Source organism: Salarias fasciatus, chromosome 8 (assembly GCF_902148845.1).
Source record: "Salarias fasciatus chromosome 8, fSalaFa1.1, whole genome shotgun sequence".
NCBI lineage: Eukaryota > Metazoa > Chordata > Actinopteri > Blenniiformes > Blenniidae > Salarias > Salarias fasciatus.
The window spans coordinates 11,046,452-11,072,164 of NC_043752.1; the positions used below are offsets into that span (position 1 = coordinate 11,046,452).

Consider the following 25,713-nt stretch of genomic DNA (forward strand, 5'->3'; position numbering starts at 1 on the left):
TTATTTACTAAACGCTAAAGTGAAGTAATGTGCTGTGACATTTAACACTGAAGCAGATGATTAACAGCTCATTGAAATCATGTTTGCGGCCTTCTATTCGGAGATAAATTAATTTCGATATTAACTGAAGTCATACTGCCTCGTTGACCACAACAATTTTCATCCGACCCTCAAGAAAGAGATCACTGCTTTCATATTCCGCCATAGCGGAATGAAATACAGATTTTCCAAGGTCTAATCCATCTGTCTGAATACATTTCTTTAAATAATGTCACTATTAAATGTATGAAAATGGCGGTGATTAGCATATGCATATAGTAATGTTGAGTTGATTGAAGGAATATGGATGAAAGAGAACAGCACTGACCAGTTGGGGCGTTTGACTCCATTAATCCTCTGCAGACGTACGTATTGTGGTATCTGGTACCCAGATGGTAGCAGCAGATCCCTGAAATACTAGAAGTTTCACTGGACTGTTCATCAATGACAATTTGACACACTTCTTGCCTCCTGAGATCACAGCAGCGTCTGTAGTTTTTTTTTGAAAGGCTGGTCGGCTCGGCCCAGTTAGAGGGTGTTGAATCGCTGCGATGAGCTGAGAAGCGCCTCCGAAAGCCCAGCATGTTGAGCAGCAGAAGACCTCGCCGGGCTCCTGGTCTCCTGTCAGCCAGGAATAGAAATGTGAGGCGTTAGTGGGCGCAGCAGACTCACCATAACCGCACAGATGAAGCCTGAAAAAAGAAGAAAAAGTCTGGTCAGATGAAGCCCCGTTTCTGATGAGGCAGGCAGATGGTGGAATCTCAGTTTGGCATGAGGAATCCATGCACCCGCTCTGCCTTGTGTCCACAGTCTAGGCTGATGGTGATGCAGGGAGGGTGTGGGGATCGATTATTGGCACATTGTGGACCTCTTTAACTTCAGCGTAACAAATGTCACGTTTCTTATTATTGGCAGTGTATTAATTCATGTCATCATTTCAAGAAATTTTCACCTCTTTCGCTTTCTTTCTGTCATCTTAAGTGATCTTTTTTCAAGACGATGTATCAGAAAGGTATTAAGAAGACTTGAAACCTTCGTCTGTTGCTGAAAAGCAGTTAGCAGACCTTGATCTGCTCGGAGGCACTTTGTATTGATTGCGCAGTCGAGCGGCGTCACGTGAAGCTCTGCAGCTGAATCCCCGCGACTGGCGGCCTCGTCTGATTCCTCTGCCGTGCTTTACATAGAGAACAGGGCTATTTAAGGGTTGAGCGCAGAAGGACAGCAATCCCAAGAGCAGAGGGAAGTCAGTCAGCCAAACAGCACAGTGTTCAGAGGCCTGACCTCAATCCCCGCTCACAGATGGATTGTGAAAAAAAAAAAAAAATAGAAAGGAAGCAAAGATATATGAGATAGATAGATGGAAACGATCAACTGCTTCTGCATACATGCTGCCACCCATCCCATCATTCATCTGAGAAGGACAGAAGACGCTTCTTCCACCATCAGGCTTCTGGAAGATTATTTGGAGTCCGTGGGCAGGAGCTACAACAGACAATTAGATCAGCCTCTGAAGCAGCCAGTGGATATGGAGCAAAGGGACGGACCCTGCAGGGCTCAAAGATCAACAACAACATGCAACCCCGAAGTAGAAGAAAGACTGAGAGTCAGACGGGGACAGATAGAGATCGCAGTCAAACTGAATAAGCAGAATAAACTGATGACAAACCGAATACATAAATACACACAGAAGAGAGGAGGCTATAAGACACAGTCAATAACAATTAAGGATATTCGCTCCTCCAGCTGCGAGAGTGAAAACTGTTCTGACACTAAAAGGCTTTCAATCATATAATACAGTATACTGCTGATAAACAGGAAGAGGGGAGAAAAAACAAAACAGTTCAGGGTAGTTAGTTTGAGGAGGGCATGAGAGGGAAGCATTTTTTTTTATTAATTTTGGACAACACCATGGTTGTGAGACTAGTCTTGACAAAATCAGTCTCTGTTTATCAGTAAAATCATCTCAAGAAGTTTGAATGAATAATACTGACCATTCCATCCAAAACTGAAGCAACAAGCAGAAGTGTCCGAGCCGCCATCTTTGTGGGGAATGTCATTAAAGTGTTCAATCGGCGGATAGTGCTGTGAGTCTGGGGATCATCGTGGGGGCTGGACCTCTGGGAAGCATGTTCTCTTTGGAAAGCAGATCCAATATGTGAACTCATTAATTTTTGAGAACTCATCTCATTTCTTTTTGACATTAAACCTTGTACCTGGTTTTTATGAAGGATTCCCTCAGCACCCCTCTTTCATACCAGCCCTCGCTCTCCCCCCCCGTCCCTCCTGCGTCATGACATCTCACTCGGTGGCAGCGACTCCTTTTCGCTGCCACTCTTGGAGCTGACAGGGGAGCCGTGCAGCGACGTGTTTACGACGCACCACTCCTGACTGTTAATGAAGCATGCTGGAGTGAGTGCGAACACCGGAAACTGGGGCAAAAACAGACAAAAAAAAAAAAGAAAAATCAGTGGGATGTGAGGAGAGGGGAGGAGGGCAGGGTGTGAGATGGAGGATGGGTGTGACTTATCAGGAGCAAAATGAAATCTGAGCCAATTTCAAGTTGTGTTAACAGGAAGCTGTTTGTTCTCAGGTATTTTGACTTCGTGTGATCTACATTTGAAATACTTAAACAAAAAGACACGTTAAAAACATTGTCAAAAGCAGTGTAAGGAAATATTGCTCAGATGCTCCAGAGAGGAGAGAAAACCCCACTTCCTGTTGAGATGTGCTGCAGTTCACGCTCTCCTTGGGTTTCCTTGGTTTCTTCTCAGAACCATTCTCACACTTCCACCATTCTTCACCGCTGATGACACATGCTCCATTCATTTGGCTTCTGCTCGATCCATCTACATATGAGTCAAAATAAATATGTTTTGGGGCCAGGCATCTGTTGTTCCTTTCGTTTTCGTCATGGCGCCGAGCCAGGCTGTGAGAAAACCTGCCGGTGAATTACCGTAGATACACACAATGAGAGAAAGTGAAAAGCCAGAACAACATGAAGCACAAGAAGAAGAAGAAAGCAGAGGATGAGGCAATATAAATAAAAGGACTGCATTGGATTTAAAAACCATTAATTACAAGCTTGTTTTGATGGGTCAAAGTTTTCACACCATAATAATTGGACAATTGCTTCTGAGATACAACAATGTAAAATAGCTGTAATAAATTCAGTTTGAGGCAAATGAGCTTTTCCTCGCATTAAAATCACGGCGTGGAGAAAGTGATTCGTTTTTCCTTCAAGGTGAATAAATCAGGAACTTCCGGCTGAAAGCAGCTGCCTGTGGATCTGGAAACAGCAGAAAGAATGAGCTGAGCCGCACATTAAATATGTAGGATGTATAAGCAAAATGATCTAAAGCCGAGCGGCTGCACGGAAAATGATGTGAGACTGTTTGTTAATTCTCTCTTGTTGTCTGCACTCTCCTCACACTGCAGTCCTCCAGCACTGATTCAGTGTTATTGTCTAATCAGAGAGATTACATCATTACATTACAGTATCAGCATAATGCATTGTCACAGTTTCCCTTCATTCATTTCTTTTTAGGTGATACTATTTACTGTAGAGGGGAAAAAGGGATCCAGTCCAGATCAGAGTCCACTATCCTGCTTGTTGCTCCTCTGAGGAACAAAACAGAAACATAACAAGCCTGCAAACTCGTGCACAGAAAACCGCCTCGCAAGAAAAGACCAGAGAGAGAGAGACAGAGAGAGAGAGAGAGAGAGAGAGAGAGAGAGAGAGAGAGAGAGAGAGAGAGAGAGAGAGAGAGATTGGCAAGGGAGTGACAAATTATGTTTCCACACAATGCCCTGCCACAATGGCACTGCCTGGGAACAAATAATGAATAAATAAAGTTCTCTGAGATTGAATGAGGAGAGCAATCTGTGTGAAGCAGCAGTGTGTGAGTGTGTGTGTGTGTGTGTGTGTGTGTGTGTGTAAAAGAGGGAGAAAGCAAATGGCCCTGTGCTTGTTCCACAGATGAAACAACCACAAGTGGATCTGTGCAAGATGAACAAAGCAGCTCCGTCCAGAATAATCTCCACAAAAACTGCACCGTTTTCCCCTGAAAACCCCATCAAGTCTCTGAAAAAGACACCCTCAAATATATCGACATACGTGTGAATCGTATGACGCATCCACTAAAAATACACACTCACACTGACATGATCTCGGAGGTGAAACCAGGGTGCGATTTCTGCACAGGTCAGGGCGAAATCAGTTTGTTCACACCCTCTGATCTCCAAGGACCCTTCCTGCCACTTCCTCTGCTCTCTGCTGATAATGACGTATCAGAAGTGAGGTGGAAAATGGAGGGAAAAAAAAAAAAGAAAAGTGTGTTGAACAAGGAGAATGGAGTTAACAGCATGAGGTCAGATTGGATTTCATCAGGGATGGGGGAGCAGATTGGAGCATGAAAAAAAAACGAGGCGTGTTGATTGCCATTGTAAGCATATGTAGCCCTCTGAAAAGGCTTCTCTCCTGCTTTTCCCTCTTTTCTCTTCTACCTTCAGGCTGTTTTTCCCATCCTTGTCCCTGGTAACAATCTTACATAAGAGTTCAAACACAGGGCAAATGGACAGCTTTGCCCTCAGCTGTGCACTGAAAACGTCCACCAATCTCAGTTACACTCAACACTACATTTCCAACGGCGTAGACCAGTCACTTCTGTTAATAACGTTGGCGTAAATGCTTAGTTGCTTTGTTTTCAAAGTGTTTGGACTGCTGTTAAACAGCATCCCTCATTTCCTTTACCATTTGACACCGCAATGCAGAAAGTGTAAGTTTGGCTGTGGTTAGCGCCTGCCGGGGGCGGGGGGGACAAAAGATGTGGGCGGCTTGGGAAGAGGAAAATTAATGTCCCTAAAATGAAAGTGAATCAATATGGTTGCCTGAGGACGTGAAAAGGTGGAATGAGAATGAGGGCTGTGGCGGGAGGAGGGTGCTGGAGTAGAGTTGAAGCAAGATTAATGGTTGTTTAAAAGGGAGCAGGATTCATCAGCTATAGTCAGCTGTGTGTGCGAGTGTGTGAGTGTGTGTGTGTGCTGGAGAAGAGGCACACTCTTTGACTTTCCATTCTTTAGGCTTTCAATAACTGACTGCTCAAATATAACACTGATAACTCTGCATTTCAGTGCAAATGAGGCTTAATGTCTGGTCTAATTTGAAGGCTTTACATCCTTACACACACACACACACACACACACACACACACACACACACACACACACACACACACACACACACACAGCTTTTGAGTCAACAGCACCACCTAGGGTTGGAGGACTTGAGTACAACATTGTAATTACCCTTTTTTTTTAAATTAAAGAACAGATTCTTAAGTGTGAAATATTTTTAAGCTTTGATACAAAATTCCTTTTCAAGACTATTTGGAGGCGGTTGGAGGGGTCAATATGATGAACATACATGTTCATATCAAACACACACACACTATACCATTTAAATACCATAAATACCCATTTATACTCTTTATTTCTTGAAATTCAGCCATTAGTTATGTAGAATTTTCATCAATACCTTGGTTACAAAAAGCAAATCCAGAATGTACCCTGTTACCATCGGGGGATTTGTATCGTGACCGTACCTCTGAATCATTCTCATCAAAGTTAAAACAAGCAGCGACGCAGTTTGAAGAATATAAGGATAAAAAAAAATGGATTCTTTTTCTTAACATGTAGGGAGTACAAGTAAAAACCTGTCAGAAAATATCCATAACACCAAACACCTGATACCTGAGAAAGTATAATAAAACAGTGTGTTTTTGTTTTTGGTTCTGATGGTGAAGAAACGAAAAACACAGACTTAGGAAGAACACACAAAAAGACTCAGTAAATTATTGATATTCATGATATTGAAAAAGGAAACTCACACTGCTGCAAATCATTAATGAAGTATGTTTTATTCATGTGAATAAAAAACATTCAGGTTCAGCTTCACAGGTAGAAAATAACCTCTGCATTGTTAAAAAAATCATCTCATCATCCTCCAGGCTGCAAACACAGTGAACACTCAATAAATAAAGTCAAAGAACTTCAGCAGGAACGCAACGAATTCCCCCCCCATGGACATACTGATACAAAACAGGCAGCCGCCTGCCTCTCACTTGCACTTGTATGTGAGCTGTTTGCGATGGTAGTGGATCCACGCCGGAGCGGCGACAAGTCCGGTCAGGTAGCCGATCATCGCGCCCAGACTGCAGGAAACGGGCCAAACCTACGAAAAGGAGAGCAGAGGACGTGATGCTGCGCTGGAGCTGAGTCTTTTTGTTTCAATGAACAATTCCACAGTAATATGAGAGAATTAAAAGATTAACATAAAGAAAATATAACTTGAGCTAAATAAGAAAAGACGTAAGTATAGTACTTGCCTGCCAAGGCCGGTCCCAGTCCAGAGGTATAGGAAAAGCTCCCAGCCAGGCTCCAACCAGAGTGCAGGCCACTGTGATCTGCAGACACGTGTCCCACACCGACATCGCTCTGGGGACAAAGACAAGGCGTGATGAGCAGATCAAACATCCGACAGCAGGAGGAAGAACTTCTTTTTTTTGAAACGTCAGCTTCACCCATGTCGACTGAACACCCGGATCCAAGCCTGGACGTTGGGGCCGAGGACGCAGAGACACCTCAGAGTGGTCAGAGAGGTCAGCAGCACAGAGAGGGAGAACGTCTCCAAGGCCGATCTGAGACGCCAACACAACACATCAGATGTCAGCCGGCACAACACTTTGTCCAATCAATTTTATTTTTATGTGCAGTGTTTATTAACATCACAGTGATAAATTCAGCTTTAGCGCTTTGTTATAAGTGTAGCACATGAACGACTCACTCTATCAGCGGAGCTCCGTACAGGACGACCACGGTGTGGAAGAAGAGGCACGACAGGAAGAAGTACAGACAGGAGCGGACCACCCTGGACAGCTGCAGAGAGAATAAGAAGATTAAAATGAAGAAATAGTGTAAGAAGGAGACAAAACAGCAACAAATAAGGCCCTGCATACGCCTGGATGTTCTTAAATCGATTAGTTTGTTTTGATTTGAGTAGTCAAACATGTACAATATGAGTCATAATTAGGAAAAAGAAACTGTATATACAGTCTGGTACACTAATACTTCCACACTGATGTATTCATTATTTCAATTAGTCTGAACAATGATTTTAGTTTAAATGTGAGTATTTAATAGATTTTATCATCATATCTGCTCAAAAATTAATAAATCATTCTTAAAAAGGAGCACTTGTGAACTTGTGATTTAACTGAAGGACTGTGTTTTGTCTTGAACAATCTCCCCTCACAGAGGGTTGAGACTAGGGGTGGATTTGAGGACCTTTTTGTGTGGAGTTTGCATGTTCTTCCTGTGCCTCGATCCACAGTCAGTCAATCTAGGCTGATTGACTCTAAATTATAGGTGAAAAGAAAAGACTATCTTCTAGAATATTAAAATGTTCATGATTTTGTTTTCAGTATTAATAAACGTCATTACTTTACCGGCACACTTCATCTGCCTGACCTTGACATCTATTCTGACAATAATGAATGAAAACAGTAGAGCTTGCAGGTGTTTCGGATTAAGTGGCTTCCCAGTCAACTGGTGACCCACCTCCTCCAGTGTCCCTTCGTAAAAACCCGACAAAAATCTAAACATTCAAATGGTAAAGTGAGCACCTTGTATCCCAGCGTGTGCTTCTTGGTGGGCGGCGTGATGCCGAGCAGCCAGAAGACGGCCACGCTGACCACGGTCACGGCCCCGGACACCGAGTACAGCCACAACAGGTGAGCGCCGTACACCGAGAAGCCCGGCACGAGCACCGCAGGTAGGACGGTGGCCATGAACACCGAGGAGGCGATGATCGCGTGCGTGGACGCCATGGCTTTGATCTCATGGTCCCACATGGTGAAGGCGGGACCGCTGGATAATCTCACACCAATACAGTGAAGACGATTCAAATGAAATACATTAAATGTTAAAAATGACACACAGACCTAGAGGAATCCATGAAGGAGGCGCTTAATCTCACTTCCGGTAACATTTCAGAATAAGAGTCCTCGAGTGTAAGTATATATTTAACCAGTGAACAGAAAGTTCTTAAACCATGTCATCTATTTGAACCTCATACTTTATTTTTGTCACAAAATACTATTTTGTGGCTGCAAAATACTGATTAGAGGCCACAAAATATTAATTTGAGACACAATTTGAAGTTTTATGTCAGATGTTATGTCTGGAGCTCCATACAATCCAACTTGCAACATAGAAAATGTCGAATATGTCTGTGGTGTGATTATACTAAAAGGTTTGGATTTCACAGTATTTATTTATCAAGTATTCGAACGGTGTAAACTGTTACCAGTTCGTTTTAATTACTTTTAAGCACGTTCATGCTTTGTTGAAATCCTACAGTATTTTCATGAAGGGGATGCAACACGAAGAAAGACTATTATTTTGTAATGAACCGGAAATGTTTATTTAGTCATAGCATGACGTGTGACACAAACGGACCAATCACATTGCTTACTATTACTGAGGCAGAAAAATAATCGATGTATTTATAATTTAGTATTTTATTTTATACCTTATTCCATCTTAAAAGAAATCTAAATCAATATATTTTTTAAGAATCTAAATTAAAAACAAAAATGCTAAAACCACGCGCATGCGCAAAGCATACAAGCCTTAACCGGAAGTTTACAACTCTCATCTAGCTTCAAGTAGCTAACAAACATTCGTGTTATTTAAGATTTGAGGCGATTTTAACGAAGACAGAGTTGAAGATGGTTTGTGAAAAGTGTGCGTATCTCATTATTTGCTGGCATAATTGTGCAATCTGCTTTTATTTGAGTGGATGTTATCGTTGTTAGCTGATATTCTTTCTGTGACGCTAGCTGTCGTGACCAAGGTAGTAAACAACATACGCTTTTATCCTTCAAAAATGAGTCCTTCATTGTAAGTGTTTATTCTGTATTTTGACTTTCTAGGTGAGAAGAAGCTCGGTAAAGTCATCACTCCGGATACTTGGAAGGATGGAGCACGGAATACCACAGGTGAGCTCAGGTTTATGTCCACAATCAAAGCTTCTGCGTTATCCTGGACATTAAGAGAATTTTTATATTTACCTTGAACTTTGTTACTTGTTCTCAGAGATGTGTCCTAACTTTCTAAATCAACTTCCTTTTGTACAGAGAGCGGTGGACGAAAACTGAACGAAAACAAGATCTTAACTTCTAAGAAAGCCAGGTGAGCAGACTTCAGAAAATGTTATTATTATTATTATTATTAGTGTTTTGCCATGGATGGGATTTGGATGGTTAGGATTTAAATGTTAAGATCCTTTTCTAACACAAAAAATAGCTTCTTAACTGCGTCACTACTGATTAATAACTCAGTCTAAACTATTAATGCAATATACTGGACAACACATGTTTGTATGGTCTAAATAAGTAATGAAGGGGAAAAATACTATGGAAGAGAAAGACATGCTATTACACTAACCTGTTGGCACTGTCCAATCTCATTAGTGCATTAATTCATTTGCTTTAGTTTGTTTTATGTGACTGACATTGACTTGCCAAGAGAATAAAGATGGAATCTCCGCACCTTTGCATATGTTTGTTAATTGGTATGCTCTGTGTCCTTTGTATGAATCTCTTTCAGGTTTGACCCTTACAGTAAGACAGGATTTGCTATCTGCAGGATCTGCAAGAGCTCAGTTCATCAGTCTGGATCACACTACTGCCAGGGCTGTGCCTACAAGAAAGGTACACAGTCACCATGATGAGGCATTGTGCCATTACGTTAGGAATAAGAAACTATATCAGAATGACTTTGTCATCCTTTTCCTATTTTATTTTGTTATTTTATTCAGTAGTTTAAGTGGCCAATCACAAAATTCATTGCTATGTAAATTTTCCTCCTCTTCACAAAGCATGTTTGTTCCTCAAAGTGTTACTCTCCACTATTTTATCCTGGGAAGTTTCGTGTGCTGAAGATTCTCTGAAAACACGTGTGCAACTGCTGCCAGTAGCTCACTTTCGATGTTTGGCCATGAACTGTGTTTTGTTTTGATCTAAAAAAAAAAAAAAAAAAATCACTCCCAGCAACAGTATTTTTTTTTTTTTTTTTTAAAGAGGAGGCTGACTAAAGGTCTTTAGTGAGCAGCTGATAATACCTTCCATTCAGCCAAGGCCTTGAACCGAAATTGGATTATTATTGTTGAATTAGAAGCTTTTCCTGTGGTGCTGATGTCAGAAACTGTGTGGATTTCAGGTTATTTTCCGGCTTTGTGACGTATTGCACTGAAAGCTACCCTGAAGTACTTCATATATGTGCTCCTAATACTTCAACAGCTGGTTGATCTCAGTGACTGATGCTAAGCTCAGCTTTCCCACATTTTACTCAGTGCAGTTTTATCTGTAAGCCATGAACAGTTTCTAATGCTGTGTCAATCTACATATATTTAATATTAAGAGTTGGTAAATCTGTGCACTCTTCTACTGAGAGGATCCCACTTTCACTCTGTGTGAAAATTGTAATTTTTTGGGGATTTTGCTGTTCTGACACGACAACAGATGAGTAAAGTATTTCCTTTCAGTGTAAATTGTAAAAGTCCTGTTTGTTCAGCCAGGTGTTGTCAGTTCCTGCGATGTCAGGTCTGTGTGTTACACTGCTGCTTATTATTCCAAAGGCTGCGCAGCACGACACAGTGCTGACCAAAGGGCACGCAGCCCTACAAGTGCGAGCCTGCCAGTCCTTATCAAGGGCAAACAAACCCTTGTTATAGATGAATCTGTGCATGGGCAAAATAATAGTGAAAACCACTTGTGGGGGGAAAAAAAATAAACAAGCCTGAGGTGGCGGTGAAGACACTGACCAAGAATGCACAGGAATGACTGGTGGCCAAAAATAGGACTAAAAAAACGTGCAAATGTCTGGTTCATATCTGTGTCCGTTCAGATTCCAGATAAAGTGCAGCTCCTGCCTCCTGACTTCTCTCTACTCTCCAGTCATTTCATTTTCTTCCCCTCTCTTTGTCTCCACAGGAATTTGTGCGATGTGCGGAAAGAAAGTTTTGGACACCAAGAACTACAAACAGACGTCCGTGTGACAACGTGGTGTGGATTGGACAAGTCTCGTACAAGCAGAAAGCACAGACTGAATGAGAGAGAGAGAGAGAGAGAGAGAGAGAGAGAGAAAGAGATGTGGATGTAGTTTTGTCTTCTTCTAATAAAATATCACACAATGCTCCTGGAAACGACTCCAGTGGCCATACACCACCAGTTAGCACCTGTTCCTCAAGCCAAGGCTTTCTAACCTTCAGTGAGCTGTAAATGCAATACCTTGACCTTTTTTTTTTGCTTTGTAAACCTTTGATTTCTGTATGTTTGATTTTTGGTTGAATTAAAAGCTTCCAATATGAAGAGATTTGACAGGATTACTCTGTGAAATCACTTTAACCGCAGCAGATTCACATTTTTCCTGCAGGGCTGTCAAGAAAATTTGGGGTCAGCTTATTTTCCAGGGAAGTTGGCTGAGGTATTTTCAGTGCCACTGTATCCATAATCTTAATTTAAATTATTTGTACTTTAAGTAAAGGAACGTGACTCTCCTGAAATTACAATAAAATAGAACATTTCTCTAAAGAAATCCTTTTTTTTTTCATTAAACAGCAAATTTGACAATGTTTAGTTGTCTCTGTATTTAATTTAATGTACAAACTTTGTTCCCCTTCACAGTTTGTGTGGGAGTTTTGTAATCAGGTTCGTGCCAGAGTCACATGGGAAAAAAACTTTGAACTCTTTCAACAAACTATAAGTGATTTATCAAATTAGTGTCAGGTGTCAAATACAGATTTCTGTTGTTTCAGCTTTGTAATCTTTAACTGTGCTAAATGTTCCACAAAGTAGAACCTGGGGATTTTGATATAATTAAATATATTAGATATTATCGTTGTCTGATTGTTACAGCATGCTTAAAACGTCAGGGGATTAAAAAAGAGAAATATGTAAGCTTGGAAATTTGGCCACCATAAGATAGTTCTGGTCTTTCTGAGATAACAGCTCCAGCTCTTCTGGCAGTGAGTCAGTAAATCTGCATGATGATAGAAATTACCCAAACACAGAACCCAGACTGCATGTAGACACAGATAAAAAAAAAGGAAAAGTAGTTAAAAAAGTGCTGCATAATTTGTCATAAATTGTTACCGAGAACAGTGAAATGTCAAAATCCACAAACTGACAGCAAGTAGTATAAAAGAAGCTGTGAAAGTCGACAGAGCTGATGTCCATGAGAGATGTAATGTTCCTAAACTCATGCAAATTTTTCCAGGTGACGTGTTCTCGCACTGACTCGAGGGCGTAAGAAAACGTGCACGTTCGTGACTCTCGGTCTCACTGCGTGAGAGTTAACAGACTCCTGTTTGCTGCGATAATCGGTTTACTCTGACATGATTATGTTTGGAGAGCGCACGCTGCACTTCCAGGTGTAACCGACGCCCCATTCACATATACACGCGCGCACGCACACACACACACACACACACACGCGGAGATGGGAGGTCAAAGTTCACAGGCTGAGTGACGACTGGCTCTTTATTTGATATTTAAAGGCCTTGCTCTCCCTCAGGCCATCAGCCACGTGCGCACGCTGCTTTTATGTGTGCTCATTGATGTCCGCTGCAAACTCAGGTCATCAACCTCTGAGTGATGCAGGTATTTTTTTATTAGAGCAGATGGTGATATTTGGATGGAGCTCATCAATCAGTTGGGGATTCTCCTCTTTACACTGCAGAGGATAAATAAAGCTTTTATTACAGGTTTGCATTCATTGCCACATTTTAATTGCTCAGGAGTCAGTTCATCTTCTTTATGGTTTTATCCAACAAGATGTGAATTCCAGATGAATGTGGAGGAAAGTAACTGGTCCATCGGAGAAACAGACATCCTCACCTACAGTCAGCCTCATGTATATGATTATGGGCTGGGGAAGGAAACCCAGACATGCACTGCACGAAGAATGCAACCCACTGCATCACCCTGCAGCTCCTCTACCAGGGTCAAACGTTAATGATCATGACTTGTGTTTCAGCGAAGCTCCGTTGCTCTGGTTTGAATTTGCCCGTGGTAAATGGTGAAGGAGTGATGGGACGTGCACGTGCCAAGTCCTGTTAGTGGTTACTGGACAGGAATTAAAGTTCAATGTACCATTTCTGTCAAATAAAACTTAATCGATCCATTTGGGACAAAACCCTAGAGGAAATGTTCCAGTAGAAACGTTTATGGTAAAATACACAGGGGTAAAAGAAAACAACACTTAACAAAAGGCCACATGTATAATCGTACCGCGTCCAGATGTTCATGCTCCTTCCAATCCTGTTTGCATGCAATCAGGTTCAATTTTTTTAATTACAGGTGAGACTTCAAAAGTTCAGATCTTTTCATCTGCGTGTGTGCTGCCAGTAAGTTCATTATCTTCACAAACAAAATGTCTATTTCATGCATATATTTGTTTACCAAGCAAAGATGCATGTGGACATATTTACTCTTGTTTTTTTGAGAACTGTTTGCAGAGATTATTTTGTCGCTACAATACTTTGACTGGGACTGAGTACAATTAAAATAGTGCAACAGTATAGGTGTACTTGTCTACAAATTTTCTTTACTTTCCACTTTTTCTCAAATAAACATAAGAGACAGTAATACGGGAGCTGTTCAGATGCACGAATATAAAACAAGGCAGAAGACTTAAACTCATGCTGTTACTGATTTTATTTCAACAAAGGCTTTTTTCAGAAGACATGCACCCATTGATCGTACATCCATCAGCTCTCCTCTCTGGACAACAGATAAAAGGGTCATATAATACAAAACAATGAACACTTTCTATCACTAGATGTCTTTTTTTTTTAAATTAATAAAATCAGTGACCTCTAAATACATCAACAACGGAAAGGGAAGGTGTGCAAAGCACCAGTGAAAGTCCCCATCAGAGACGACGGGGAATTCTAAGCATCACTTCACAATATTGCACTCAGTTTTCATACTTTATGATAAGAATATTGCCACGTAAGACTGTAAAATATGTAAGAAAGGCACCATGATTGTGAGGGTATTGCGTTCACAGTGGCAGGACTGATTGATTTCAGGCTTCAGTGTGTCGAGGTTTTCTCCAGAATGCGTGTGTGTCTGTGTGAGTGTGTGTGTGTGTGTGTGTGTGTGTGTGTGAGAATCAGTCAGATGCGGATCTGTTTTGGCTCTCTAGCTGTCAGTGTGCTGTTAAAAACTGAGACTGGATGGCGGGCGACTCCTCCTAGGCGCGCTGCGAGAGCATCAGGAACTCCTCCCGGGTTTTGGGGTCCTCCAGGTAAATTCCCAGCATGGTGCTCGTCATCGTGCGGCTGTTAATCTTCTGGACGCCGCGCATCACCATACACATGTGCCTGCACACACACACACACGTCTCAAATTTCACAGCACGCATATTAATCTGCAGGTTAAGGCCAGATGATCGTGTGTTTTGTTTACTCACGTTGCTTCAATGACCACAGCGACACCTTTGGGCTTCAGAGCATCAGCGATCCCCACGGCGATCTGCTTGGTGAGACGCTCCTGAACTGAGAGAAGCAACAGAATCCAACACAGACATTACTTGATGTTGTTGTGCTTTTGATTAATTCATGATCCAGCAGGTGAATACTGCTTCTATACAAATATTTTGACTGTTTACCTTGAAGTCTCCGGCTAAAGATTTCCACAATCCTGAAAGAAAACAAGCAAAGTGGAAAGCACTGATTACACATCAGCTGTTCTAATGATTAATCTTTTTATAAACATGAACTGGCTTTGGTCCCATCGTCTGTGAATTATTCACCCTGCAGGATTCTCTGAATCTGGAATGCAGGTTCCATCAGCAGCGGATTGGTAAAAAAAACAAAACAAAACAAAACAAACAAAAAAAACCACAGTGACTCTGAAACTGTTATCCTGGGTGTGTTCATTCAGATTTGGTGCGATATTTTTGGAAAAGAGAGGCTGTGATAATAACGAGTCATTCCCACAGGACCAAAGGGATTTTCTCATGGCCGGAGAGCGGACGGAGTTCAGACTTGTGATCTGTGAGTGTGCCCGATGAGGGGACGAGACGCTGGTCTGTGGGCTTAGGCTCTAAGCCTCCAGGTCAATACACTGAGATAACAGAAGAACGCAGTCGCCTGACACTAACACGCACAGCCGCGGTGACAGATGCGGCGCATGCGTGCCGCCTTACCTCGCCAGTTTGCTCAGTCCCACCACTTTCCTGTTGGGAATATACCCGATGTGAACCTGGAACGGGAGCAGGGGTCACAGTCGGGGTAAAGTCAGGCGAAATGTTCCTAATATGTCAGTAACATCTTTATGCGCTTTAAATTCATCAGTGCCTTTATGCCCAGAGTGTACACACATACCTTGCCAAAAAATGGCACCATGTGATGTTCACACAGTGAAAACATGTCGATGTCCTTCACGATCACCATCTCATTGTGGTCTTCATCAAATATGGCGTCATTTAAGACATCTGGTGGCAGAAACACACACGTACTTTAATATAGATATTTAATTTGAAAACGTTCACGTTGGTCCAAAACAAACAAGGGAACATGGCTACAATGATCTTACAAGGCCGGGCATGAACCCAGTGCACTCCGTGTTTATGTTGTTACATCAAATCCTGGAATGTTGAATGTTGCAGGAGCGGCTGCACAGTGATGCAGGCTCTCATTATATGTCGCAGGTTGGAATCCAGACTTGGGTGTGATTGTATTGTAGTTGTGTTTGCTCATCCGTCCTGAGTGCACCTTTATTGGTGACTTTAAATAACCCATAGGTGTCTATATACATAATACTGCCACTGGTATTCACTGTAGTGTCACCAAAATCACTACTACCTTCCCTTTTCTCCTGTTGATCATGCTACAACACTTGTCTTAATAGAAAAAAAATGTATTTTTCATTGTTTAAATGGATTCTGTGAGTGATGAAATTCGATCACCACTGTCATGTCCTGTATGAGACTTGACTCAACCATCAAAGGAGTTCTGTTGATCACATCACAGTAACTGTTCTGATGAAAGAGGACTTCTTCACATTATTTTCTTTAATGAATAATAACATTCAATGACTAGTAAACTGCGATCAGCATGTATGATCAGCAGGAAACAAGTGATTTTGGTGACACTCGTGTATAATTTTGTGGTATTTGTCTTCACTGTTGCATCATCTAGTAATTTGCAGACGGTCCCTGAACGCCACTGCACATAGAGATCAATATTATTCCTGATGCGTGATAGACAGATACTTCTGATGAAAAAGAAAAGTTTGTGACATATTATTCACCTCACAACATGGAGAATAGGTGTCCTTTGTGTTTCAATGACGTTCTGTTTAAGAGTTACTGAGACTTTTTTATATTTTTTTTTTGTGAGTTTTAGGCGCTCACTAAAGGAGCGCTTATTACTTTTAAGAGCGCACGTAGAACAGGTCGCGTAAAACTCCCCAAAAAATAAATCTGTGTGCCTTTAGGGGCTCCACACCTGTCTGAATCACACATGAACTTTTTGTTTTCAGTGTTTACTCACCATCCACAGTCTCGTGGTAGCCCTTGGTGAGGAACTGGATGGCCTTGGCGGCGCGCAGCGGGGTGCGCAGCAGCCCCTCGCGGTCCGTGTCCTCCCCCAGGTGCCGCAGGATGCTGGTGTAGGCGGTCTCCAGCGCCGGTAAGCGGCTCTTGTCCTCGGACTGCTTGCGGGAGGTCTCGTGCTGGCGGTGCGCAGCGGACTTCTTGCTGTCGATGATGAGCTCGCCGAAGCCATTGCAGAAATCCGCCGTGGCGCCGTTGACGGTTCCGTTGCAGTGGCCGTTCATGCTGGAGCGCTTTTTTCCTTGATGCTCTGGACGTGGATGGAGAGAGTGAGAGAAGAGAGAGAGGAGGAGAAGCTCAGAGGATCTCGCAGGACGATTCAGCCGGTGAGGATGGAAGGTAATCCCTTCTCCGGGTCTCGCCGGGTTTATAAAGCCGGCCTGCTGCGCATCAGTTCCCCATTCGTCAGTGCGTCAAAACATGGGCGTATTCAGAGAGGCCAGCCGCGTGTCACAGACAGGACACATCCTCTCCCATTCACATAGACTGGGGAAAAAAAAATCAGACGGGTTTCCACATTTTCCGCATCCCATCACTTTATCACTTACTATCTTCTGATTAGGTGAAACTTCCTCGCATGAGGCTCATGACTCCACGTGGAGTTCAGGCGTGCTTCTGGAAAACTCAAATTACACAGATATCAAACTGTATCTTTGTGAAAGCTAAAAGAAAACTATTGAAATCTACAACCTGGGTTTGAAACATTGTTAACTTCATTGAACATGCCTAAAATGTGTAAAAGGAATTTTAAAACAAGGCAAAGAGTGAACAAATAAATACATTTTGATACTCATTTACCTTTTATTTTGCTGAGTGCTAAGATTTTTGTGTTGATATGACAACATCTTATCAGATTGTGCACAGTCTGATTCTACTTTCTGCTGCCATACTTGCCTGAAGATTTTTCTATTAAACCTGGCCATCTTCAACCTTTTTACTATTCCTGAAGGCCAAAGCAAAATACACCATTCCATATTGGCTACACAGTGGGGTATAGGTTTGATTTTTTTTTTTTTTTTGGCTTTACATGATGAAGTGAGGATGGATATTGTCCTCATACCATCCACCCCCCCAAAACAAACAAACAAACAAACAAACAAACAAACAAACAAACAAACTACAATTTATTTTATGTAATAATAAGTCTAATTTGTGTGAAGGTGAGGGACCCAGGGATGGCTCAGTGAACTGTCCAGGATGTATCAAGCATCACATACTGGGACGTGTGATCCTCTTGTCCTTAGAAAACCCCCCTGAGATTGAAGTGGGCTTTATGGTTAATTTCTTGGAAATTCAATGGCTTCATGCATTCTTTAAAATCCAGGAAAAAAAAAAAAAGAAAGATAGCGCTGTGTCACATTTTTTACATGGATGACTTTTTGTGACCACTAAGCAACAAACTATTGTTTGGAGGACCTCGTTTTTCAAGTTCATCAGAGTTCATTGGAGAGCCAACATCTGGGAAACAACATTTTTACTGTGGAAAAATTAACTGTAGTCTAAGAATTGTGTCAAAGTAAAGTGACCTCTGAAACAATTAAATAAAAAGATATTTTAAAAAAAATAATGAATTTTTAGCCCCTTGGCTGAGGAGAGAGCTGCTGCAGAGACCAAACGGCAGTGGTGATTTGGCAGTATCTAGCTTCAAAAGTTGGACAATTAATTTAAGGGTAATTCAGTTTTGGATTCAGTACAAGAAACAACTTGGTTGAACACAGAATCACAGCTGACCTGCTTCATTGGTAGAGCTCGTCCATACTGCCTCTATTCTAACCATGTTTTGGGTGAGTCCACACTGAGAATTTGGAATATGTAACCGGTAGCTTTCGACTCTCATATTCCAAATGACAGCTTTTCTATTTCTATTTCTAAAAACATCGAAGTAAAAAAATGCTATGGTTAAAAATGTTCATTATTTATTATTCGTTCGTTATTTTTATAATTAAAAACAAAACAAAAATAAAGTTTAATCCGTTAGGCTGTCTGTTTAGTCACTTTAGCCTGGATGAAGGTGACCATAAATAAAACGAGGATCGAGCAGGAGTGAAATTATGCAAATTGAGACGTGACGTCACGCAGCGAGAGCCAATAGCATCTCTCCTTACTGCGGAGTGGGAAACAGTGCGGGAAATTCCAGCATGGCGGTGCAGCCGAAGCAGAACCTGTCCATGGACAGCGCCACGGAGCAAGGCTTCCTGAGCTTTGTTTTCTCCATGCCGGAGAAACCGGACACCACGTTCAGGATATTCGACCGTAACGAGTACTACACCGTCCACGGGAAAGACGCTTTGTTCGCAGCGAAGGAGGTTTTCAAGACTAACGGGGTCATCAAGTACCTGGGCGCAGGTAACCTGGCCTGTGGCTCGGCTAGCTTGACTGAAGCTTGCAGGCTGCTGACAGGCTGATTTCTCCTTCCAGCATGCAGATTCTGTGTTTTTTCTGGATGCAGTTTGGTGTTAAATGCAGCTACTCCTGAGCTAGCCTGAATCCCACATGCTAGCTTCAGTCCTTGCTGTCGCTGCAGAAAAAAAAGATGAACTCAGTTACAGGGAATAGAACCCACATCCTTCCAAAATCCCGATCAGATCATTAAAATTGAGCCCATACAATCAAGTTCATTTTTGCACTGTTTCCAGGGGACACTATTGATTAAATTAATTGATATATACAGTCAGTTTAACAACATTTTCACTTCTTTTTCCACCTAGTTTTTCCAACTGTGGCAAAATCACTTTATTTAGAAAGCCTGACCACGTTTTGGCAACATGACATGTTATTCTAACCACTTGCACATAACTGAGATGTGTATGATTTCATTTTAAAACAGATTTAAAAAGGATTTCTCTGTTAGTTATAAAAGCATTCTTTTCTGGTGCAGCAGTGTGTGTGGGTTTTCCTCAGTAACACATATGTTAACGTAAGTACACACATATTGTGTACCTATAAGTTGTGACCCTTGTGGTTTGCATTCTTGCTTCACAGTGAGAGGAACTAGCTTGTGGGCTGGATTCACTTTCAATGTGAAGTTTCCATCTTTTCCTTTGCATGCATTAAGTTTCTACAGTTTTCCAGGTTCCCTCTCACAGTCCCAAAACATGGATCTAAGGCATTTGCATTTGACGATATAACAATGTTTCCCTATTATTTATCCCTTTCTCTTGTTTAATGGTGACTTTTACAGGTTGAATCCTGGTATTAGTCACCCGAGGGTTTCTGAAGTTGATCCCCAAATATGATACAAATGGAATAAAAAAAGTCTTGTCTCGCACTTCTGATGAAACATTCGACAGCTCGTTTGGGTTTGTCCTCGATATGAACACACAGAGCTCTGCACGTCACTGCAGAATGCCTGCTCTACTTTAAAATGAAATTGACCCAATTTTCAAGAAAAATATCACCAAAGCTTAATCTGGAACCAAACGGTTTGAGGCGCAGAGGTTCAGCGAGGTAACAGAGTGCGAGTACAAAACCGCTCTCCAGGAAAACTGTCAGCTGATTGAGTCATACCAAAGATGTGTTGATATTGTTTAATTACAGAAAAAAAATGTTTCTCTGTTCTTCAAGGTGAATATGGTTGTACTTTGTATTAATGATGATTCTCAGGAAATCGTAAGCTGGAGAGTGTGATCCTGAGCAAGTCGAACTTTGAGGCGTTTGTGAAAGACCTGCTGCTGGTGAGACAGTACCGAGTGGAGGTTTACAAGAACCACAGTAAGAGCAGCAAGGAGCATGACTGGAAGATTGAATACAAGGTACAGTGAAAGCACCATAACCTTAAAAATGGCGATAACGATTTCCATAAACCGTGAAATGAGTCGAACGCTGTTGCTTCTGAATGCAGGCCTCTCCGGGAAACCTGACTCAGTTCGAGGAGATCTTGTTTGGTGGGTCCGGTGGCGGAGCCGGAGCCGACGGCTGTGCCGGCGTGGTCGCCGTGCGCTTCGCTTCGGGAGCCGACGGCCAGCGTGTGGTCGGCGTCGGTTACGTGGACGCAGCCCAGAGGAAGATGGGAGTCTGCGAATTTCCCGACAACGAGATCTTCTCCAACCTGGAGTCTTTGCTCGTTCAAATCAGCCCCAAAGAGTGTCTGTTGGTGCAGGGCGAAGGCAACGCGGATGGGAGCAAACTGCGAGAGGTTCGTGGCAGTCAGGATTACACCTGGTCATCGGAATTCATTAAACTTACCAAATTAAACCAAACACTAGACAGGGCAGTATGTAGAGTCTGATTACAGATTTACACTGCTGTCACATTTCTTGTGTTTCTCTAGGTCGTGCAGCGTGGCGGCGTGCTGGTCTCGGACAGAAAGAGAGCAGAGTTCAACAGCAAGGACATGGTCCAGGACCTCAACAGGCTGCTGAGGGCCAAGAGAGGAGAGACGGTGGCGAGCAACACTCTTCCTGAGCTGGATAAGCAGGTGACGAAAAGCCAGATTCCACTTCTGAGCGCTCCAGAGTCATCTTACATCATGTGATGAGATTAATATCTCCACAGCAGCAACTGTGAGCTCTATTCTCCCAGAAGGGTGTGTAATTTTCACAGTAGGTCATTTATACCACAAAGCTGGACGCTCATTTTCAGTTTGTAACAGTGAATTTTTAAAACGTCATGATTCAGTGAAGGAATAGAGGAGAAGTGACGACCGGTAAACTGGATTACATTTCATTTTGAATTCTTTTGAACTGTTGCTCAAAAAATGGTTTCAATCGCAGGTCGCCATGTCCTGTTTGGCGGCTGTGGTCCGTTTCCTTGAGCTGCTTTCAGACGAGTCCAACTTCAACTCGTTCAGCCTGTCCACCCTGGACCTGGGTCAGTACATGAGGCTGGACAACGCCGCCGTGCGGGCTCTCAACCTCTTCCAGGTCAGCGGCTGCCGACGAAGCGAATCCCGCCAAAAACCGTCAGACACACACTCTGACTGGCAGTGTTGTGGGTTGTTTCCCGTCAGGGTTCGCCTGAAGACACCAGCGGGGCTCATTCGCTGGCCGGGCTGCTCAACAAGTGCCGCACTCCTCAGGGTCAGCGGCTCGTCAACCAGTGGATCAAGCAGCCGCTCATGGACAAAACCAAGATAGAAGAGAGGTGAGAGAAAATGTTGCTGTGGTTTTAAAAAAAAAAAAGTTCCACAGACTTATCGACGGTAATCTGCTGTGGAACCTCGTCTGCAGGCTGGACCTGGTGGAGAGCTTCGTGTGCGACGCCGAACTGAGGCAGACCTGCCAGGAGGACCTGCTGCGGCGCTTCCCCGACCTCCACCGCCTGGCCAAGAAGTTTCACCGTCACTCGGCGACCCTGCAGGACTGCTACCGCGTCTACCAGGCCGTGAGCCAGATCCCAGCGCTCATCGCAGCCCTGGAGAGACACTCCGGTACAAACTTCCACACTGGCAGAAAGTCCACATCGGTGTTCGAGGGACAGTGAATAGAAACATTTTCAAGAATAATTTTTGCAGGTATTGGGAGGCGGGGTTGTCAGAGACCAGGTTTATCCAGTGGTGTCTTTGTTTTTACACAAAATACCTGGACCTTCTCCTTCTTACGCTGTGTTTTAATCTCTACTGATGGGAGAGATCCACAGTGAAAGGATCAAAGAGTTTCCCATCATGAAAGTGTCACATGTAAAAGCTACAATATTAATAGCTGCTGCCACGACTTCCTCTTTTCCATGTGCGCAAAGAAGTTGACTCAGTCCTTTTTGGTTCAACTGTTTCTTCTACTTCATTGCTTGTGAGGATTTTACCAGTTGTAGCAGTGATTCACTCAACCGTTTGACCCTGAATGACCTGCAATCTCTGCAGAGCCTGTTTATCAGGGGAGTTTGTCTCATGATCCTTAAAAAGTTCACTTGATACAGCACGATTCAGCTCATAAGAATTGATAGTCCCATACAGTTCTCTAAGTTTATTATAATAGAAATTAATTTAATAACAAGCAGGTAAAGCTCAGTATTCTGGTAACAGAAAATAAAATGTATTTGATTTATTCTGATGTTCCAATTTATTGTAAAAGAAAATGCTGAGTTTTCCCAACACTGCAGACTTACTGCACAAATCAAAAGATACAGAATTACCCGCGACAGACGAGATTACAACGGGCAAAATGTATTATTTATTCATCAGGATCTTTCATCAATCTGGATTTCTTAGAAGTGTTGCTCTGCTGCCAAGTCAGTGTGACTGTTCAAACTGAGCGTGGCGTTACGTAACGGATCCAAACTGCAGCCGGCCGTTCCTGCTGAACTGATGAAATAGAAATGGAATTTTAAACTTTAATTTCAGACATGCCAGAAACATTTGTGCAAGCAAATACACACGGATGCACAGATCTCTCATCTTGTGAACGTTTGCCTTTGCTGTAGGAAGCTTCCAGGTCCTGCTGCAGGCGGTCTTCCTGTCTCCTCTCGCCGACCTGCAGTCCGACTTCACCAAGTTTCAGGAGATGATCGAGACGACTCTGGACATGAACCAGGTCGGGCGGCGAATTACTGGACGGCGGTGTATGTGTGTGTGTGTGTGATGTCGCGTGCTGATTGCTTTGCCGCGTGTCAAATGCAGATCGACCACCACGAGTTCCTGGTGAAGGCGTCGTTCGACCCGGTGCTGAGCGAGCTGAGAGAGAAGATGGACGCGCTGGAGAAGAGCATGCAGGCGGTGCTGAGCGGCGCCGCCAGAGAGCTCGGTGATCAAATCGATCGATCAGTCCATCACAGATTGTGATTCGCGTCCCGGTTTGATCTCACTTTGGCGAATCCGTGCTGCAGGTCTGGACGCCGGTAAGACGGTGAAGCTGGAGTCCAACGCCGTGCTGGGCTTCTACCTGCGGGTCACGTGCAAGGAGGAGAAGAGCCTGAGGAACAACAAGAAGTTCACCACGCTGGACGTGCAGAAGAACGGCGTGCGCTTCACCAATAGGTCGGGTTCGCCGCCGCCGCAACCTTCAGGTTTTCTCTTCATGTCAGCTGATGGCCTCCCTCGTGTCTGCAGCAAGCTGAGCTCTCTGAATGAGGAGTACACCAAGAGCAGGGAGGAGTACGAGGAGGCGCAGAACGCCATCGTGAAGGAGATCATCAACATCGCCTCAGGTGACGCCTGGAATCACATGCCTCAGTCTGCGTCTCTCCACCATGACAGAGATAATCAGCTTCTCTCTGCTCGCTCTCTTTGTGTAATTTCATTCATCCTCAGATTATTATCTGATGTTTTTTTTTTTTTTTCGTGCTCAGTTTCCAGTTTGAAGGTTTTATTTTAACTAATCAAAGCTGTATTCAACCTTTTGGGACCGCCAGGTTACGTCGACCCCCTGCAGACCCTGAGCGACGTGATCGCGCAGCTGGACGCGGTGGCCAGCTTCGCCGTGGCGTCCGTCTCGGCGCCCGTGCCGTTCGTCCGGCCGCGCCTCGCCGCCGACGGCCGGCGGCGGCTGGAGCTGCTGCAGGCCAGGCACCCCTGCATGGAGACGGACGCCGACACGGCCTTCATCCCCAACGACGTGTCCTTCGTCCAGGGCGAGAAGAGCTTCTACATCATAACGGGTGAGGAGACGAACGGCGCCAAAGTTATTCCAGGATTTATTTACGAAGAATACAAAGAACAACTCAGTCTCATTTAAGATGTTTCTTCTCTTCGTCTGCAGGACCAAACATGGGCGGGAAGTCGACCTTCATCCGGCAGGTGGGCGTGATCGCCCTCATGGCCCAGATCGGCTGCTTCGTGCCGTGCGAGAAGGCGGAGCTCAGCGTGACGGACAGCATCCTGGCCCGGGTGGGGGCGGGAGACAGCCAGGTGAAGGGGGTGTCCACCTTCATGGCGGAGATGCTGGAGACGGCGGCCATCCTGCGGTAAGAGCGCACGCCCCGCCCGCGTCGTCCGCGATTGCTTTCATTCACTCACCTCCCCCCTCCCTCGCTGCGTCCGCCCCCCCCCCCCCCCCAGCTCGGCCACGAAGGACTCGCTCATCATCATCGACGAGCTGGGCCGCGGGACGTCCACGTACGACGGCTTCGGCCTGGCCTGGGCCATCAGCGAGCACATCGCCTCCCGCATCGGCTGCTTCTGCCTGTTCGCCACGCACTTCCACGAGCTGACGGCGCTGGCGGCGCAGCAGCCCGCCGTGCACAACCTGCACGTGACGGCGCTCACGTCGCACGACACGCTCACCATGCTGTACCGAGTCAAACCGGGTAAAAACAGTCCTGAAGCTTCTTCATTCCGTCAAATTATTGGGAGAAATGGTGAAGTTGACGGGAATTGAATTCTGCCCGCAGGAGTGTGCGACCAGAGTTTCGGGATCCACGTCGCCGAGCTGGCTTGCTTCCCGCCGGCCGTCCTCGCCGTGGCGAAGGAGAAGGCCGAAGAGCTGGAGGAGTTTCAGGAACCTGCCGGGGACGCTGCGGAGCAGGACGACGGCCCCGAGGCCAAGAGGCGACGAACCGACAAACAGGTCCGTTTAACTTTCTCTATCATGTTTTACATTTTCCTCTGATTGAGTTTCATGTGACTCTGCGTTTCGTCTCTCTCCTCCAGGTGGGAGAAGAACTGATGCAAGACTTCCTGCAGAAGGTGAAGTCACTTCCTGTCGCCACCATGTCTGAGGAGGAGGTGAAGGAGGCGCTCAGGACCATGAAGCAGGAGCTGGCCGCCAAAAACAACACGTACATCGGCGAGATCCTCGCACGCTGCGTCTCCGTGAAAACTGCTTGACGGTCAAACACAATGTCTTATTAAAATGTAGAACAACTTAATAAAGGTTTCTTTTTTCTTAAATGCTGTGAGTGTGTTTTTTCACCTGTGATCCAGGGTTTCTGATCCTAAATGTTTTGAGCTTGTTGTCACTTTAATTCATCCAAGTCAAGCTATTTGAGTGGCAATTCCCAACACGCAATCCCTCAAGTTTATTTACAGGCAGTTCGCTCGATTGTTTCAAAACATTCCAGGTGAACAGGAAATCGAAGGGATTTAAAACGCAGCTGGTTTTTTATTGCGTCAAATCAAGC

General features: G+C 44.0%; 4 protein-coding genes across 5 annotated transcripts; 2 read left to right on the plus strand and 2 right to left on the minus strand.

Annotated features, from left to right (window-relative positions):
* The first annotated feature begins 1,029 nt into the window (after positions 1–1,029).
* On the plus strand, positions 1,030–11,472 carry cript (cysteine-rich PDZ-binding protein). 2 transcript variants are annotated; one of them, XM_030098768.1, is made up of 7 exons: positions 1,030–1,040; positions 7,215–7,225; positions 8,814–8,841; positions 9,030–9,095; positions 9,234–9,288; positions 9,706–9,809; positions 11,091–11,472. In XM_030098768.1, the coding sequence occupies exons 3-7, from the start codon at positions 8,826–8,828 to the stop codon at positions 11,153–11,155; spliced, it is 306 nt and encodes a 101-aa protein (XP_029954628.1). In that variant the 5' UTR covers positions 1,030–1,040; positions 7,215–7,225; positions 8,814–8,825; the 3' UTR covers positions 11,156–11,472. The 2 variants fall into 2 exon arrangements, with proteins under 2 accessions (XP_029954628.1, XP_029954627.1); XM_030098767.1 differs by lacking the exons at positions 1,030–1,040; positions 7,215–7,225 and having other exon boundaries at positions 8,578–8,841.
* On the minus strand, positions 5,903–8,076 carry pigf (phosphatidylinositol glycan anchor biosynthesis, class F). The gene is made up of 5 exons (XM_030098766.1): positions 7,719–8,076; positions 6,881–6,972; positions 6,618–6,734; positions 6,423–6,531; positions 5,903–6,268 (listed from the first exon to the last, which is right to left on the minus strand). The coding sequence occupies exons 1-5, from the start codon at positions 7,944–7,946 to the stop codon at positions 6,155–6,157; spliced, it is 660 nt and encodes a 219-aa protein (XP_029954626.1). The 5' UTR covers positions 7,947–8,076; the 3' UTR covers positions 5,903–6,154.
* A 2,833-nt stretch (positions 11,473–14,305) lies between the features above and the next one.
* Positions 14,306–16,946, minus strand: gch2 (GTP cyclohydrolase 2). Its single transcript, XM_030098439.1, has 6 exons — positions 16,661–16,946; positions 15,491–15,600; positions 15,313–15,368; positions 14,773–14,804; positions 14,575–14,659; positions 14,306–14,485 (listed from the first exon to the last, which is right to left on the minus strand). Exons 1-6 carry the CDS (start codon positions 16,944–16,946, stop codon positions 14,356–14,358), a joined length of 699 nt encoding a protein of 232 aa, XP_029954299.1. The 3' UTR covers positions 14,306–14,355.
* Positions 16,947–18,853: 1,907 nt separating this feature from the next.
* Positions 18,854–25,449, plus strand: msh2 (mutS homolog 2 (E. coli)). The gene is made up of 16 exons (XM_030098825.1): positions 18,854–19,068; positions 20,326–20,474; positions 20,564–20,857; positions 20,993–21,139; positions 21,435–21,584; positions 21,671–21,804; positions 21,891–22,090; positions 23,080–23,189; positions 23,276–23,399; positions 23,482–23,632; positions 23,705–23,802; positions 24,007–24,252; positions 24,354–24,558; positions 24,653–24,900; positions 24,985–25,160; positions 25,244–25,449. Exons 1-16 carry the CDS (start codon positions 18,861–18,863, stop codon positions 25,418–25,420), a joined length of 2,817 nt encoding a protein of 938 aa, XP_029954685.1. The 5' UTR covers positions 18,854–18,860; the 3' UTR covers positions 25,421–25,449.
* Positions 25,450–25,713: the final 264 nt, after the last annotated feature.